Below are 19075 nucleotides of genomic sequence, written 5' to 3'. Positions count from 1 at the left end.
GCTCATTGAATATTGGTTTAAAGTTTGTAAACAAAATGTCCAAATCATGTTTTTTTCAGCACATTAACAATAAAATGACTATCTAATATGACTCCTTGCATGGGCAATAGAATGATGGTATTTAGAAAAAAGAATATGACTCTATAGGAAAGCAATAAGTTGGCAAGCAAGTAGCATATATAAATTAAGATCTATATCTAAAAAAAAAGATCTATATCTACATTCTGAGTGAACTGAACAAATCAACCCTAGCAGAAGGTTTTGCTGCCCCCAGTATTAATTGAAAAGGACAAAATCAGAATAGAAGAGAGAATGATGATTGCTTAGTACTGCAGTCATTCCTTGCTCTCATTTCATCAGTTTTTGTTTATATACTTGAGACAACCTTCAGAAGAACACAGTATCGCCTAGTGTTTAAAAATGTGGACTCAGTGGTCAGACTGCGTGGGTCTGAATCAACTCCTCTCTTGGCTGGAATTTGGTTTATTCCAAATGGATGACAAGGGAGAGAGAGAGAGAGAGAGAGAGAGAGAGAGGGAGGGAGGGAGGGAGGGGGAGAGAGAGAGAGAGAGGGAGGGAGAGAGAGAGAGAGAGAGAGAGAGAGGGAGAGAGAGAGAGAGAGAGGGAGGGAGAGAGAGAGAGAGAGGGAGAGAGAGAGAGAGAGAGGGAGGGAGAGAGAGAGAGAGAGAGAGGGAGAGAGAGAGAGAGAATAACTTCAATCGTACCTGGCTAATGATGTTATTTATATTAAGGAGATTTTGACCTGGAAAGGCACTTTTTGGTTTGGAAGAGGTCCATTTACCTACATTCTTTTCCCAAATCTGAAAGTCTGCCCTGTACAGGTTTGCGTGGACAACACGACCCAGTAAGGCCTTCATACTTGGCCTTCATCATAATCAAGGACATACTTCTGAGCTTTTGTACCTGACTTATTTATTGTTGCATTCTGGCAGCCATCCCCTGGCCCTCTGGCCAAAATAGCTGGATTTCATTAAAATTCAATCTCTCTTGATACCATCTCTGCTGGATATTAGAGGGGACTGCTACCAATGGAGCTTTAGCAGCCTGATTCAGAAGAGATCTGGGCTGGAATTTTCTAAGTGCTCTAAAATTACCATTTATTATAAAGTTTCTCTCCATGTCTCCCCACTTCCTGGTGCCCTCGGCTCCTGCCCTCCTTATGTCGTCCCCCTGACACGAAACCTCAGCCAAGTCTTCCATGGCTTTCTCGAGTTGGACACTGAGATGAATCTTGCTTCGTGTTTCAGGCGCGAGTTCCCTCCTGTCGTCCTGAGTCTCCGCTCCCGGGCGCCCTGTATGAGTGACGCCCCGGTCTGCCATGGACCCTGGCCCTGCCCTGGCCTGGCTCCTGCTCCTGAGCCTGCTGGCTGATTGTCTGAGAGCTGCACAGTCCCGAGACTTCACAGTGAAAGACATTATCTACCTCCACCCTTCAAGTAAGACTGTCCTCTCTGCTGCAGACGTGTCACTGTGCTTCAAATAAGACATGAGCTGCAACACGGCCAGGAATGGGCAGCCTTCAGTGCAGGGGAAAGCTCTAGTGATTTAATTGGGTTGGGGGTGCAAGTGCTACCAAAGATGCTGCATGTTTTACAACTCCCTTTTTATAGGTTGTTTTTTATTTTAAGGCAAATTATAGATTAGGCTTGTTTTCTCTCTCCCTTGCACTGTTGCTCTGATTCTGAACACCCTTCCCTTTGATGCATGCAAGCCTCCCTCAGTTATCAACGAGAACCTCCGTGTCCCAGGAGGGCTGTGTTTGTTAAAGATCAGTCCTTTATAGGGAAGATAATAGCTGGTCTTCCTGCCTGTGCATCTAATTCTCAGTGTCAACATAATTATCTTCCACAACTTCCTGCTCCCTATCCCTTTTGGTTTCCTGTGTTTAAGAATGATCTAGACAGTGCATAGTAAGGCAGATGCACAGCCCCTCCCTTTGAATGTCTGATAGCCTATCTGGCTGGGGCCGCACCTGTGGTTTCTGGCTATTAGCAAGAATTGCAGGTGCTTCTGCTGCTGATACTCTAAAGCATCACGCTGGAATCACACAGCTCTTTTACCTCTCCTTTCAGTCCCCTCTCTGTATTTCTCTCCTCTCTTTGAAGTGGATTTCTTTGAATCCTCTTCCGGATTGTCCTTGTGACAGTGAGAGCTGGCTATATTGTATATGTTTTGACCTTTAGCATTTGCCCTCCGGTACATTCCTTTTTTGAAATATCTGTTCCACCAGCATTTTTTGTGTATCCTGTGTCAGCGTTGTAATAGGCATGAAAGACGTAAAGGCCATTAAACATAGTCCTTGCTTTTGAGGACTGAGAATCTGCAAAGTGGAGGCAGCTCCTCTGACTCTTTTACTGTCCTGTGGTTATGAACTGACTTCCACCCAGCTGGTCTGGATGAGAGGCAGGCTGCGGGGTTCGTGGGGCACCCAGGCAGCCTGGCTGGGTTGGCGACTAGCTCAGCTGCTCCGTAGCCTTCTGACCTGAATTACACGCCCCAGCTTTGTGAAGATTAAATTAAAGCACTTAGCACTGAATGTGGGCCATAGTAAGTGCTCAATAAATGTTAGGGAAATCCTTTAAGAATTAATTCCCACATTTCTAAAGTGGGTAAAATAATACATAACCTGTCACATTATTTTGTGGACTAGAAATAATATCCGTAAGATGGTGGACAGATAAATAACAGGCAATTGGAGACCTGATGTTGTAATTGGTAAACCAAGGATGCTGAAAATATGTTAGTCTAGTTTTTAAATACCAAATATTTTGACAAGCAGCAGAGTCTCTTTAGATTGATTGCTGCTGTACTCTCTCAGCAGTATAGTCCGGTGCCTACTGGTGGATTGTATGGGAAGCTTATCTGGCTGCCTTTTTTGCAGGGCTGTATATATTAGTAAAATTCCTGAAAAGTGGCTGTTTGATACGTGCTCTGTTTTCTGGGATTGTGTTTTGCTCTTTTCTCCAAATAGCCGTGCTTTTTTATTAGACTTGGTGAACAAAAACATAGGTGCAATCTCTTAGGTTTGATTGCCAGGATTTTCAACTTCTGGGAGATTCTTTGTCTACTTCAGTGACAGACTCTGAAGTCATTGGGCCACAGAACAGGTCTTTGAGTCCCTAATCTTTGAAGTTTTTAAGGCCTTAAAAGAAATAAACTTTATGGCTTTCAAACTTGAGGCAGTGCCCTCAATAACATTATTTCCCAAAATCTGTATGTTTTCTTTCTTTTTCATGTGAAAAATGATGAATTTCTTCCCAGCCTATGATGAAAGTACCAAAACCTAATAAATACTTTAAACCAGGCATTAGTGTTAAAGAGACATGGAGCTTCTTATTTGTTTGTTAGACATGATATGAGACAGCGGAATTTAACATCCTGAGAGACTTCAGCCTGTTTTGGCCTTATCTCTTCCCTTAGAATAGAAATCTTTCCTAAGATAATTCACTCTTCTTCTGGTTGCATATTCTGAGTCTTTCCTAGGGACCAAAGCACTGTATCCCTGCAAAGGGCTTGCTTATGCCTAAGTAGAGTTAACTAATTTTTTTTCAGAGTTCTAGACTGCATGTCTTAGGGAGTAAGGGGACTTTCTAAAAAGGTAGCAGAAAGCACCTTTCTATTTGAAATGTGTTCATGGTATTAAAATTATACTGATAATATTTTGTAGCCAAGTGGTCTGAGAAGGTAGATCAAGTTATTACCTCTCTAAAAATTTTTGTATTTGCGTCCAGTTTCCAAAAACAATGGAAATTAAATTGGCAAAAAAAAAAAAAAAGTTTGGCTGCATTGCACTTCAGCGTACATTTTAAAACAAGATTCTCTTCTCACCATGGTTTTTGGTAACTGAAGGCCTTTGTCCAGGCAAAAGTTCCAAGAGATGGAAACAAAGACGAAATCTTTTCCGATGCCTTGCAAATGAATTATGGTCGGTTGAACTATGGCTGACCACGAGAGTTAATGGACAGATTATGTTACAGGAAGTAACTGGGCACTTTGGCGTTTCTTTTTTTTTTCTTTACAATCACCTTCTCTTGAGGGACCAGGGACTTATGCCCTGAAATAGAGAGTACTAAGCTTATTAACTCTGTGATCAAGAGCCAAATTAGATTCATTCACAGCTGGGGCCACAACAGTTTGAAACTCTACTTGCTCTGTAAGGCTTTGAAGTAACAAAGAAAAAATAGAACATCTCTTAGGAATCCCTTTCCAATCCTTTTTTTAAAAAAAACTTATCAGATGCAGTATCAATTAGCAAGTTACTGGAGATAGTTGTTCAACTATAGACCTTAGTTTGGGCTAAATATATCCAGAAGAAAGAATTTAACCATTACTTGGTATTATGCTGTAATTGTCAACTTAAAAGCTGAGTCTGTCTGCAGAGATTTGTCACTGAAAAGAGTTTAATTATTCACTGATCAGTACTAGCTGCCAAGATATAAGTTCAAGTTCCTATAGGCAATTATTAGCATGTCATTATTAGGAATGCATATAGATATGAAGTTGTAGATTTAATAATAAAACCCACTGAAAATAAGATCATTTGGTTAATTATCAGTGATACATGGTGATAAACACATTCAAATATAAAATGATTTGAAACAAAGCTTCGTTATGTTACTTTAGTGTTTTAGTTCATATTCCTGTTTAAATTTTGATATAGTTCTAATTAACTTTAGAGTCCAGTCCTACATGTGTAAGAAATGACAGTATTTAACTTAATATGTCACTAGTCTTACAAAAGATCATTTTGAAGAGTCTATAAAATAATACAAATTTGGGAAGACTATACAACTTATTAGTGCTAGGTTCTCAAAAAGTTTATTCATAGAATGACTGGATTGTCAATCTTCATGCAAAGTTCTTAATTTATCTCTTTGATGGGAAAGTTTCCAGAAATGATTAACCCAACATTTCAGCTAAAAGTTTTACTGACTGCAGAGACAGATACAATTGAATACCCCAGTGAATTAATCATGCTGTGGCTAGCTTGCCGTTATGAACCTGGGTGTATATGATCATTTTTTGAGGAATGCTATTCTTTGACAAATAGTTTATGTCCACTTTTCATAACTCCTACTCTGATAATTCTACTTCAAAATTTACAAACTATTTTAAAGTTCTATCTTTTAAACATATTTATATATTAAATATTTTGAAGTTGCTAGTGAAACTATTTTTTAATGTATCCAATTAGGATGATTTCCTAAAATATTCTGTGTGGTTTTTCTCATAAGAGTATTTATAAAAATAAGCTAATTAAAATGTCCATAAGAACATTTGAATGACTTTGTAATATGAGAATTTGAACCTGTTTGTTTTAAATTCTTTGGGCATGTACTTACCTACACTAGACTTTTGCAACTTAAATGTAACCCACCAATCTAGGTAGTGGGATGTGGAGATTTAAAAATTATTTGTGTTGCCTGACTGGTGGTGACACAGTGGATAGAGCATCAACCTAGGATACTGAGGTCCTAGGTCTGAAAACCCTGGGTTGCTGGCTTGAGCATGGGCTTACCGGCTTGAGTGCGGGATCCCTGTCTTGAGCGTGGGATCATCGACATGATTTCATGGTCACTGGCTTGAGCCCAAAGGTGCTGGATTGAGCAAGGGGTCACTAGCTCAGCTGGAGGCCCCCCATCAAGGCATGTATGAGAAGCAATTGATGAACAACTAAAGTGCCACAAATGTGAGTTGATGCTTCTCATCTCTCTCCCTTCCTGTCTCTGTCTCTCTTTCTCTTGCTAAAAATAAAAATGATTTGTGTGTAGTTTTACAAAGTAGTTAACATCTGTTTTATTATAATTATACCTAGGGAGAAGATGCTTCCTCTCAGTGAAATGTTTTCATTGGGAATGAAGAGACTGGGTGGCTATGCCTAAGTTGCTTTCCATCCACATTGTCTAAGACGATCCAAGCACACACTATAATTCTGTTTATGAATTTGACTTACCAACTCCTTGGAAGAATGTAGAACTCTTACATCAGCCCATAAAAAGGCCAACTACCTGCCTTTTTAAAAAGAAAGTTTATTACTTTTTTTTTTTTTGTATTTTTCTGAAGCTGGAAACGGGGAGAGACAGTCAGACAGACTCCCACATGTGCCCGACCAGGATCCACCCGGCACGCCCACCAGGGGCGACGCTCTGCCCCTCCGGGGCGTTGCTCTGTTGCAACCAGAGCCACTCTAGCGCCTGGGGCAGAGGCCAAGGAGCCATCCCCAGCGCCCGGGCCATCTTTGCTCCAATGGAGCCTCGCTGCGGGAGGGGAAGAGAGAGAGAGGAAGGAGAGTGGGAGGGGTGGAGAAGCAGATGGGCACTTCTCCTGTGTGCCCTGGCCGGGAATCAAACCCGGGACTTCTGCACGCCAGGCCGACGCTCTACCACTGAGCCAACCGGCCAGGGCCAGTTTATTACTTTTGATCTTGCTATTTTCAGAAAGAGTCAGCTTTGTGAACTATTGCAAGTGCAGAGATGGACAGCTGTTCTAGGCAAGGTGAAAATCAAAGTTACATCTGGCCCATAATTCTGGCCTTAAGCTGCTGCCTCCCCCTTCATTTATTTTTGATAACATACTTAATTGGTTTCATGTGGGTACAGCAATTTACCCTGAGATGATTATTTCCGCCAGAGCAATATGCAGCCTCAGCTATTTGCAAGAGAGAACAGTTGGTTTCTGCAATTGAAGTGTTTGAGTGTTTGCAGCTTTCAAAGAGGCCAGGTAATTTCACAAATTAAACACACACACACGTTCACAAGTTCTGTTTATGAAAGGAAAAACTCTAAGCAGCAAAGCAAGCAAATGATTAGAACTAAGCAGCAAGTAAAAGCACATCAGCAGATCCGACAGAGACAACCTGGCCTGATAGTGCTTGTGGAGCCTCGTTCTTAAATGCTAACGAGGCCCTGGGGTGCTGGCACTCTGTAGAGCGTGGCTTTCCTGGGACACCTCCCTGCCAGAGCATAAATGCAAGAGAGAGAACACAAGGACCGGAGGACTCGTCCTGTCTCTTCAGGAGGCAGGAAGAGGCATCTCAGGGGTGAGGAGAGGAGGGGATAGAGAGGAGAAGGGTGTCCTGGCATTACATATTCCTGAGGCTGGAGCTAGGACCTATAGTGCATCCAGGATCCCAACCATGGGGCCGCCTGGGTGGTGGACACGGGCCGGAGAAGCCCCTCAGGAGGCTCACCCCTGCAGGTGGCGGCTATGGTAGTGAAGACTCTTCTTGCTATCCCAGGGATTCTTAACCATGTCAGGGCTGAGCAGATAAAAACATGAGATTGAACTAAAGAAACTGCCAATTTTACAGGAACAAAATGGTCAAACATCAGGAAATTGTTTATGACTGAACCTAATATGTACATTTACATGTCAACCTGTCTACATAAGTTGACACATAAATGTAAATCATTGGCAATCCAGAGAGCCTTTTTTAATTGAAATTTTTATTGCAATAATTGTAGATTTATAAGCAGTTGTAAGAAATTATGTAGAGAAATTATGTGTGTACTTTCCCCAGTTTCCCCCACTGAGAACATTTTGAAACTGTAGGCTGGTATCACAATCAGGTTACTGACATTCGTACATCAATTCAGTGATCTTATTCGGACTTCCTCAGTGTTATTTGCGTTTATTTGTTTGTGTGTGTATGTGTATTGGATTCTACATAACTTTATCACATGTGTTTATTTGTACATTTACAACCGAGATACTGCACTGTTTCAGCAGCACAAGGCTTCCTCCTGTTGACCTCACACCAAGCTCCCTCCAAACCTGCCCCCACATCCCCACACTAGCAACCACTAAGCTTTCCCCCATTTCTAAAATATTCTCATTTAAAAAATGTTTCATATAATATACAAGCTTTTGGGATTGACTGTTTTCACTCAGCATGATTCCCTGGAAAGTCATCCAAGTTGTTTAATATATGAATAGTTCATTTTTATTGCTGACTGGTATTCCATGGAATGGGTGGACTACAGCTTGTTTAACCTTGACCATTGAAGGACATTTGGGTTGATTCCAGTTTTTGTCTATTACAAAGAAAGTTGCTGTGAATCTTTGTGGACAGATTTTGTGTGAGTAGAGTTTCCATTTCTCAGGGATACGTGTCCAGGAGTGCAACTGCTGAGTCATATGGTACTTGCATGTTTACTCTTTTAAGAAACTGTCAGGCTATTTTGAGACTCCTTTTTAAAAAGTGAAAATGTCTAACTTCACAATGCAGGAGTCTTTGCTAAGTCTAAAAGAGTAATCTTTTCTCTTGATCCTTTTTGTAGCCACACCATATCCTGGTGGATTTAAGTGTTTCACCTGTGAGAAGGCAGCAGACAATTATGAGTGCAACCGATGGGCTCCAGACATCTACTGTCCTCGAGGTAAGCTGTCAGTGGTCAGACTGGAGTCCCCAGAGCTGTCCATGAGTGAACAGACCCATGTACCATGATACATACATAGAAGGAAGCATGCTTTTAATCTCAATCGCTTCTCTTATTGAGGGCTGTTAGTAGATTGCATACACCACACCAATAACTTATCATCATAGACTCTCAGGGTCATAAACTGATCCACAGGATTGCGCCCTTTCTCGTGAAGTGTCGTGGGAGCTCCAGAAAAGATGAGTGGTACTTCGGGTGAGTGACCCTCCCCCCACCCCCCAGGCCCAGTCACATGGAGGACATGAGGAGAACAACCAGCCTACGGTGTACTCTGTCCACTCTTTGAAGCATTAGTCATTGCATAGTCACTTCCTTTCTGTAAAGTATGAATTGATGTTCATAGAAAGATTTCATTTATTATATATCTTGCCAGAGGCTTCTATCCTGGGACTGCATGAAAGCTAGAATTCTAAATGTCATCGTTGCATAAATAAAAACCCTGAGCTTTTAAAACAGTTTCGTTCTTTTTGAAGGATGAGATGGATGCCCAATTGAAGCATGAATTTTTGACCCAAAGGCCCAATTTAAAGATGAAATAGATGCTTCATAGTCATATTTCTTTTATCCTAGTGACTTAAAAAAGATGGTTACATTTGGCTGCAGAGTCACTGTTAATTGACTAGTTTATTTTTGGAAGAAAGTCGATTCATTTGATGGGGAGATGATGAGGATAGAAGATCTTACTGACAGTTGTTTGAGCAAGTATTCAATGGGCTTCAGTGCTGATCTATTTCAGTTGTTAAAATGACTGAACACCAAGTCTACTATTTTTTAACGTAGTGCAAGTGTTCTCATACTCCCCCCAGGGGAAGGCACTCTGTATCTCGCAGAGGACTGGGCACTGAGAGAGCCAGTGAAGAGACAGAGTGGGAGCTACCCCTAAGTGCGGCTTAGGTATAAGCCAGTACTGCTTAACCCATGGGTCTCCCCCACTGCCCAGTGGGAACCCCTGTGGTCTTCTCAAATCACTGGAGCCTGTGCCCACCAACACCTGTGTTTCTCACACTGTAGTGTGATTATCGTTCCCAACAGAGCTTAGTAAAGCAGATTTCTGCTCCTGCCCCTGCCCTTCATCCTTCTGAGTTTCTGATCAGGAGGTCTGAGATGGGGCCTGAGCTGTGCCTTTCTAAAGAGCGCTGTGTGATGCAGAAGCCACAGGCTGAGACCACAAGTTGAGAGCCACAGCTCTTTGCAAATTGAGGCAGCACTCTACACAGTGTGTTGGAATACCCCAGGTCATTCTAATGAACAGTTAGGATGAGCACCACTGGGAGCTCCTCTCCCCACTCATAGAAAAGTGAAATGTAGGATCGTCATCTCGGGGTGCCTCTTATCTACTCTGAGACAGAGATGCTAATGGGAAAGACCACAAGAAAGAGAAAAACATGGAGACATTTAAGACTGGCTTAATCACAAGCTAGGTGTCCAACCATTCGCAGTATCAGGTGAGCCCTGCCCGCATGGCCTTCTGCAGGCACTTGTTCATTTCAGAATGAGCCAGGGTGCTCTGATATCCCACTGCAGAATGAATGTTCGGGTAGGTTACTGACGGACCTGGTAAAACCACAGCTCCTCAAACTTGGCAACACAGTCAGGTCACAGGGTAAAATTTTAAAAACAATAATGCCTGGGTCATTCCCAGAGATTCATGTTTACATGCTGTGGGGTATGGCTGAGCATAAGAGGTTTTAAAAGCTCCCCTGTGGTTCTCATATGTAGTAACGGTTGAGAACCACCAGTGATTCTGGACTAAAATAGGATGGTTTGCTTGTGTAGCCAATAACTTTTGAGCTGATTCTTGTTTGGATGAAGCTGGCAGATTAGTTTTTGACACAGTGGCCACTGATCAGAGCTGCTGTACAGGAAAGGTGACAGTGCTTCTCGGCATTACCTGAGCAGAGGGTACAGGAAGGAAGGGGAGACCGTGAACTGGGGCTCCCTCAGGCTTTGGCCGTCTTGTAGAGAGGCCCAATCTAAGTCTGATCATGCACAAGTATATCCCTGTCACGAGGCAAAAAACAGGCAACTGGTAGCACTCAGCTCGAATTCCTCACAGGGAGAGAGGATGGTCCATCTTTATATTTTCTTTTGAGATATAAAAACCTGTCCTTCCAAAGAACAGATATCCGAAAGTATCATTTACACAATTTCTCCTCGCCCCCTTTTCCCCTCTCCTGCTTTTATCTTTTTGTCCTTAAATTTGTAGGGATAAACGGACAGTTCATTGCACAAAACACAGGCCGTTGGAGCGACTGTGCAGCACAAGATAGGAGTTGGGTTTCTTCTTTCAAGGAGCAGGGAGCTCAGTGGGGGAGATAAGATCTGAATGGATCAGCTGTCAAAAATAGCAGGCCGAAAGCAAGTACCAAGTGAAACGTGGCATCAGTGCTGCGGGAGTTTAAGGGCAGGCTTGCTGTTTGGGGGCTGAGATGACCAGTGATAGCATGGGCCAGGCTGATGGCAACCCCTACAAGCGGGCCAGGGAGCTAGGAGGCGGAAGAGGACTTGTCTTCTGGAGTCACTGAGAGCAAAGGCGTGCGCAGTGGACAGAGAAAGCAGCTAGTTTACTGGGTGTAGCAACGAGTTTACATCAGAGAATAGTAGGAACAACTAGGGGAACCAGGTTATTTTTGTGGGACCTTGAACATCAGGTAAGGAGTGAGGACTAAAGCCACGCTCTGTTTAATTCTCAACCAGCCCTACTGCCCATAAGCCATTTATCTTTTCCTCTGGGTTTTCTCCAGATTTTTCTAATGAAAATGGCAGTACTATTACTACATTAAAGTATAAAATGTGTCTAACTACTAGAAACTACCAACTACGCCTAGATCTGTGTTTTCTGTTTATTACATGTCTGTGTGCAGCAGCTGTGGGACCGCCAACAGGCTTAGGAAGGCCAGCTCGGTGGCTGGAACATTCCTGTATCTTGTTTATTTTACGGCATGTCTAACTAGGTTTTAATTATTACACGATGTGAAAATAACTTTTGAAAGTGCAAAAAAAAAAAAAAAGAAAGCATTTTATATTAATATTTCATTTTCTCTCCAGGGGATAAGCCCACATCTCAAATTGCTTTGGGGGAATTTCAAGAATATTTGAAAGCTAGACTGAGCCATGCAAATGTGCATAGAAACATGTTGTATTTTAGCAGTTGAGGTAAAGCTTGCTTGCAGATTAGGCATGCTGGTTGTGAATCATCATTTGGTCAAATAAACATCAAGAAAGCCTGGTCCTAACTAGAATCACTGTGACAGGTAAATGGAGGCATCAGCCAGCCACCTCTCGCTAACTCAGGCTTCCTGTCACTCTCTACTCTCTAAATGTGTGTTACGTAAGTGCTTCCTCCTGCTGCTTTGTTATTGCCTCTGGCACTTACAGATTCCTGGTGCCATGCTCTCCCCAGACCTGAGAATCTAAGACGCCCTTCACTACTGATTCCATTGCTTCACTTGCTAGACTTCTGTTCAGTCTTTGGTCCCTGAGCACTTCCCTTGCAATAACCTTAATTTCATCAACTGCTCCTCATAAATCTGTGAGTTTTCTGGACTTTGTGGACCAGAATGGGAAAGGATCTTGAAATCCTATCACACGAGGGACCAGTAGAAAGAACTGGTAAAGGAAAACAAGAGTCGAATGTCACACTCTCAGACCCGTGTGTTCTTTTGCCTGGGACTTTTTTCTGTACAAGAGTCTCTGGAATTAAATGTCAAGTCAAAAACATCACAATTTTTTAAAAGGCTTGTTCTGTGGAGGCTACCTAAGGCACAGGGATTTAATGTTCCTTTTTAATTATGAAGTGCAGATGTCTCCCTCGAGGGAAAATTCTTCATTTAAAGTTACTGCTAATATAAAATCAGTCTAAGAGAAATCTTGAGCTGGAGGGACATGTATCCTTTTGGTTCCGACTTCCATGCTGCCCAGTTTTCTGTGACAGTGAAGGAGAACCTGGCCATGTCCACTGATGGCTCTTCTGAGTCCACGATCTGGAATAGGCAGGAAATAGGAACGCGATCCCCCACTCCACTGAAGAGAGGCCTGTGGTTACAGATTTTTAGGAAAGATTCTTTGTTGTTGAGTTTTTTTCAGAAAGAGTCCAGGCTGAGACAAACAATTACAAGGGTGGATTTTGTGTCTTTTAGGCAAACTTATACTCAGAATATAGCCCTTCAAGGTTTCTACCATTCTCCAGGGTCTCTGTTCCAGCCCTAGTCCCCAGGAGGCCCCTGGCCTTTCACCTTCTATGGTTTAGACCAGGCGTCCCCAAACTACAGCTCGCAGGCCACATGTGGCCCCCTGAGGCCATTTATCCGGCCCCCACCACACTTCCGGAAGGGGCACCTTTTTCATTGGTGGTCAGTGAGAGGAGCACTGTATGTGGCAGCCCTCCAACGGTCTGAGGGACAGTGAACTGGCCCCCTGTGTTAAAAGTTTGGGGACCCCTGCTTAGACATTAATACTATCAACTTGTCCCAGGGTAGAGAGACCAGTGTTTGTCCCTGGGATGTCCCTTACTTTCTGGAGAGTTCATTTCTACATTTACAGAAGCTATTGGTTATGTGTTATTCAGCAATCGTGCTGCTATGTAATGAGATGCTGTTCAAATGATCTATCTTGTCATGTCACTAAATGGAAGTCCTAGACTTCCTCTTTTTTTATAAAGTTAAAATTTTTAAATTAATGTTTAATATCCATACCAGAAAATGAATAGATCGTAAGTGCAGAGCTCATTGAATTTTCACAAAATGGACAGGTTATGTGTTTGCCACCCATGTTAAGCAATTGAACCCCAGAAGGCCCCTGGAGTCCCTGGTTATTATACTCCACATCCTGAATGTAACACAAGTGTGAGTGCTATCATTGAGCCTTGTGTAAAGGCAATCATACAGAACGTACTCCTTTCTTTCTCATATTATATACGTGCAATTCATTCATGTTTCTATGAGCATCAGAGTCCTTCTTTCTCACAGATGAATTGCAGATTATTATATGACTCATCCAAACTCCATCTGTTCTACTATTAATGGACATTTGGAGTGTTTCCAGTTTTTGAATACAATGAGCATTTTCGCACATATCTTTCGGGCCACACAAGTGTCATTTCCATCAGCAGGACCCAGGAGGCGGGGTTCCTGCGTGCTGAGCGTGCATGCGGGCATTCCCAGTTTCCACCCCACACCCCTCCGGAGCGGCCGTGCCCGTGATGCACCCCCCAGCAGTGCCTTCTGGTGCCAGCTGTCCTACGAGCTTGCCAGCAGCCAGTATTGACAGAAACAGGAGAAGCTAGAAGTTAATGGAATGACATTTTAAAAGTGCTGAAAGCAAATAACTGCCAACCTAGAATTCTGTCAGCTTCCCTTCCCTGCACTGCCTTTTCCTCCTGGTGCCCCGCTTGCTCAAGGGGCCCGTTTATGCCTCCCATTCCCTTGAGAAGCCTCTGCTCGCTGCTGTGCCCTCAGTGGGCTCTCTGCTCCGGGCACCAGCCTGCCTCCCGTGCCACCCGGCCTGCCTCCCTGGGCAAGCGCCTTGGAAAGCAGACCGTGCTGTGAATTTCTCTGGTGCCTCACTTTCCGTCCTGTCTGCCTCAGTCACTCTCCGATGCTTTCACACGGATTTTGGGTGTTACTTTAATTTTATCCCATTTGTTGTTAAGAAAGTACAAGATAGTTCATCTCAGCTGGCACTGTCATTTTCACTTTTATTCTTATATAGTATTAAAATTTTTAAGGCAAGTTTTTAAACCAAATGTTCTACTATCAGCCTTAAAATATTTTTTTCTCCCTTGTATACCGAGAGCATGTAACTTACTCCAATACACAGTGTTTTTGCCCAGGTATTTTCTGTTAACACAATTGCCTCAGAGGGGAAGCACCCATTGGATGCTTTGCCTTATCGCTTTTATTTTAACTACTGACCATTGTAGAGTCTGGTTTGCCACTCTAATCCATCGTATAGTTGGAAGTTGTACCCAATGCAGTAAGGCAAGAAAAGGACATAAAAGGCATACAGATTGGAAAGGAAGAATTAAACTATCTCATCACAGACGACATGATTTTCTATGTAGAAACAGCTCTACAAAAAACTTCCAGAACTAGTAAGTAATTTCATCAAGCTCACAAGGTATTAAGATAAACTTACAAAACTCAATTGTATTTATATGTATTATCAATTAATGAATGTATTTAAATTTTCACAAAAACAAAAAGAGTGTTTAAAAAAACACCATTAATAATTGTTCAAAAAAGAAATACTTAGAAGTAAATCTAACAAAACATGTACAGGACATGTTTGCTGAAAACTAAAAATGCTAATAAAAGAAATCAAAGAAAAACTAATAAATGAAAAGATCATGTTCATGAATTGAAAGACTTCAGACATGAGTATATGTCAGTTCTCCCCAAATTGATAAATAGGTTTTAATATATTATATAATTCCTGTCAAAACCTTTGCAAGATTGCTTGTGGCTTTGGAGAAGATTATTACAGGCTGTATACAATTCATATGGAAAAGTAAGAAAGTAGAATAAATAAAACAATTTTTAAAGAGAAGAACAAAGTGAGCGGCTACAGTAAATAAGATGGTAGTTTTGGCCGGGACTGGAAACATAAATTAATGACATAGAAGAGAGAGAACTCAGAGAAAGATCTTCAGAAATATACCCAATCTATTTTTTTTTTTTTTTTTTGTATTTTTCTGAAGCTGGAAACGGGGAGAGACAGACAGACTCCCGCATGCGCCGGACCGGGATCCACCTGGCACGCCCACCAGGGGCGACGCTCTGCCCACCAGGGGGTGATGCTCTGCCCCTCCAGGGCGTCGCTCTACCGCGACCAGAGCCCCTCTAGCGCCTGGGGCAGAGGCCAAGGAGCCATCCCCAGCGCCTGGGCCATCTTTGCTCCAATGGAGCCTTGGCTGCGGGAGGGGAAGAGAGAGACAGAGAGGAAGGAGGGGGTGGGGGTGGAGAAGCAAATGGGCGCTTCTCCTATGTGCCCTGGCCAGGAATCGAACCCAGGTCCCCCACACGCCAGGTCGACGCTCTACCACTGAGCCAACCAGCCAGGGCCCCAATCTATTTTTGATAAGGATTGAAATGCAATCCAGTGGAGGAAAGACAGCCTTTTCAATAAGTGGTGCTGGAACAATTGAACATCTATGGGCAAAACCAAACCAAACAAAACAAAACCAAGACCAAACAAAACAAAAAACCGCAACTTAACCTTTTACAAAAATAAACTCAAAATGAATCACAGATTTAAATGTTGAATATAAAACTATATAATATTTAGATAAAATTTAGGAGAAAATCTTTGGGATCTGGGCCTAGGCAAGAGTTCTTAGACATGATATAAATGACACAGTCCATAAAGGAAAGAAATTGATAAAGTGGACTCCATCAAAATTTAAAACTTTTGTGCTACATAAGACCTTATTAAGAGAATGAAAAATCAAACTGCAAACTGAGAGAAAAATTTAAAAATGACACATCCAAAAAGGACTTGTATATAAAATATAAAAGAACTCTCAAATCTCACCAGAAAACAAAGTTAAGAAAAAGGGCAAAAACATGAAAAGACAGTTCACTAAAGAAGATAAACAGATGGCAAATAAGCACATAAGAACATATTCAACATCATTAGCCCTTAGAAAATTGCCAATTTAAAACACGAGTTATGAGGCATTACTATGCACTTATCAGAATGGCAATAAACAAACAAAAAACACCATAATCAAATGCTGGTATGAATGAGAAGAAACTGGATCACTGATACATTTGCTGGTGGGAGTGTAAGTGGTAAAGCCACTCTTGAGAACAGTATGGCAGTTTCTTAAACAACTAAACATGCACCTGCCTGGCCCTGGCTGGGTAGATTAGTTGGTTAGAGTATCATGCAATATGCCAAGGTTGTGTGTGGGTTCAATCCCTGGACAGGGCACATACAAGAATCAACCGATGAAGACATAAATAAGTGGAACAACAAATTGATGTTTTCCTCTCTCTCTCTCTCTCTCTCTCTCTCTCTCTCTCTCTCCCCCCCCTTTCCTCTCTCTCTAAAATCAATCAAAATAAATAAATAAATAAATAAATAAATAAATAAATAAATGTGTAGCCATACAACCCAGCAATTCCACTTCTAAGCATTTATCCCAGAGAATTGAAAACTTGTGTTCACACAAAAATCTTTACACAAATGTTGATAGCAGCTTTATTAATAATGTTTCCAACCTAGACAGTCCTTTAGTGGGTGAAAGGTTAAACCAGTTTGGTACATCCATAACATGGACTACTACCCAGTAATATGAATTAACAAACTGTTCATTAATATGGATAACTTTCAAGTGAATTAGTCTGAGTGAAAATGTCCAGTCCTAAAAGTTTATGTGCTGCATGATTCCATTTATATAATATACTTGAAATTATGAAATTATAGAAATGGAGCACAGATTAGTTGTTGCCAAGGGTTAAGAAAAGGGTGAGGGCCCTGGCCGATTGGCTCAGCGGTAGAGTGTCGGCCAGGCGTGCGGGGGTCCCGGGTTCGATTCCCAGCCAGGGCACACAGGAGAAGCGCCCATCTGCTTCTCCACCCCCACCCCCTCTCCTTCCTCTCTGTCTCTCTCTTCCCCTCCCGCAGCCAAGGCTCCATTGGAGCAAAGATGGCCCGGGCACTGGGGATGGCTCCTTGGCCTCTGCTCCAGGCGCTGGAGTGGCTCTGGTCGCAATAGAGTGACGCCCTGGAGGGCAGAGCATCGCCCCCTGGTGGGCAGAGCGCCCCCCTGGTGGGAGTGCCGGGTGGATCCCGGTCGGGCACATCCTGGTCGGGCACATGAGGGAGTCTGTCTGACTGTCTCTCCCCGTTTCCAGTTTCAGAAAAATACAAAAAAAAAAAAAAAAAAAAAAGGGTGAGGTCATAAAGGAAGAGGATGTTGAGTATAAAAAGTTAACATGAGGGGTCCTTGTGGAGATAGAGTGTTCTGTATCTTGACTGCATTATTGTCAATATTTTGATTGGGATATTACACTATAGTTTTGCAATATGTAACCATTTGGGGAAGACTGAATAAAGGGTACATGGGATCATTCTGTAGTATTTCTTACAAATGCACATGAATCTGCAATTACTGTATTTCCCCATGTATAAGATGCACCTTAATTTTGGGGCCAGAATTTGAAAAAAAAGTATTACATAAAGTTATTGAACTCAAGGTTTATTTATCATAAAATTCATACAAATTCTCATCACTGTCAAAACTCCCATCCATTAGCTTGTCCTGATCTGTGTCTGATGACGAATCACTGTCTTCAACAATGAGCACAAAAACAAGCATGAAAAAATGGGAAATGCAAGTAAAAAAATCTGCAACCACTGTATAAGATGCACCCAGTTTTTAGACCTCAAATTTTTCAGGGGGAAAAAAAAGTGCGTCTTATACATGGGGAAATATGGTATCTCAAAATCTAAAGTTTATTTTAAAAAACAAGCAAAATAGACCAGTTAAAAAATATATAAGCCAGATATACCCAACAAGGCAGCAAAGGAAGGTTGGGAGGAAAATTAAGGATAGTTTTACAGAATTTATGTCATTTGGTTTGAGCCTTAAAGAAGAACATCAGGTTTCTAGGAGCAGAAATAGAAAAAAATGTTTAGTTGTGAAGAACACTCAAAAGTTGTGTGATGGTGTCTCAGGGTATCTAGTAGGCAAGGATGAACTAATCAGGGGCCTGAACCCCGAGTCATAGAAAGTGCTGAGTTTCAGATGTCAAGCTCTGAGCTACAAATGTCCTTGTTGCTTCTAGCAGGGAAGCACAGTTACTCCTATACTCTTGACTCATAGCTTCAAGAGCAGAGAGAGTACAGTAGAGGTAGGCCAGATAAACCTAAAAGAAAGAAGTCAGGGCTCCTTGACAGGTGTCATTCATGACTTTAAGTGTTATTTATGCTCTCACAGGCAGTGAGTGGTACAATCTGACCTTGGCTCCAGTAATCTATCTGGTGGTTGGTTGTCTGGTACCTGCATTAGTAAGGAAAGACTGTGGAGACAAAGAAGACAGGATATGAATGAGGTCCTGTATTTGGGAAATGGAAAATTGAACAGCACAGATTAGATAGATAATGGAGTTATTTCAGAGGACTTGGAGACACCCAGCTTGGCAAGAGAAGTCTGAGCTAATTCTGAAGTTTCCAGTCCAAGATGGAAGTGCCACATCTCAGGATGTCCCTTCTTGAAGTAGAAACCCAGGGAAATAGGTCCATGGAAGGAGAGGCGATGTGATTGGTTTAAGGTGGACGCCAGGTGCAAGGCTGCTGTGATTTCTGGGAAATAGTTAGAAAGTTGGTTCTCTAGCCCTGGAGAGAGAATCAGACTGAAGATAAGGCCTTTAGAGGTTGGATGAGGTTACTTAAGTAAGAGAAGAGGTTCAAAAACTGAACTGGGGAGAATATAGACACTCAGGTTAGGGAAACTTAAAGTGAAGAGAACAGAGATGCAGGAGAAAATCTAGAAGACAAAGCTCTGAGCTCCAGGGTGGGGAATCTTCAGAGGAGATTATACACAGCAGAACCTGGGACTGCAGAGAATTCTGCAGGATCAGACAAGAGGAAAGCACCAGACTGGACAGTGA

The 19075-nt window shown here is 42.2% G+C and overlaps 1 protein-coding gene across 3 annotated transcripts in view; it reads left to right on the top strand.

The window, feature by feature from the left end:
* LYPD6 (LY6/PLAUR domain containing 6) overlaps positions 1-19075 on the top strand; it is a 141824-nt gene that overhangs the window by 113716 nt on the left and 9033 nt on the right. For all 3 annotated transcript variants that reach the window (XM_066232837.1, XM_066232839.1, XM_066232838.1), the window contains exons 2-3: positions 1269-1457; positions 8301-8399. In XM_066232837.1, coding sequence (XP_066088934.1) covers positions 1340-1457; positions 8301-8399 — 217 coding nt within the window. In that variant the 5' untranslated portion in view covers positions 1269-1339. The remainder of the gene's footprint in view (positions 1-1268; positions 1458-8300; positions 8400-19075) is intronic.

Source organism: Saccopteryx bilineata, chromosome 5 (genome assembly GCF_036850765.1).
Source record: "Saccopteryx bilineata isolate mSacBil1 chromosome 5, mSacBil1_pri_phased_curated, whole genome shotgun sequence".
Classification (NCBI taxonomy): Eukaryota; Metazoa; Chordata; class Mammalia; order Chiroptera; family Emballonuridae; genus Saccopteryx; species Saccopteryx bilineata.
The sequence above is the reverse complement of the archived record's forward strand: the minus strand, read 5'-3'. Positions and strand labels throughout refer to the sequence as shown.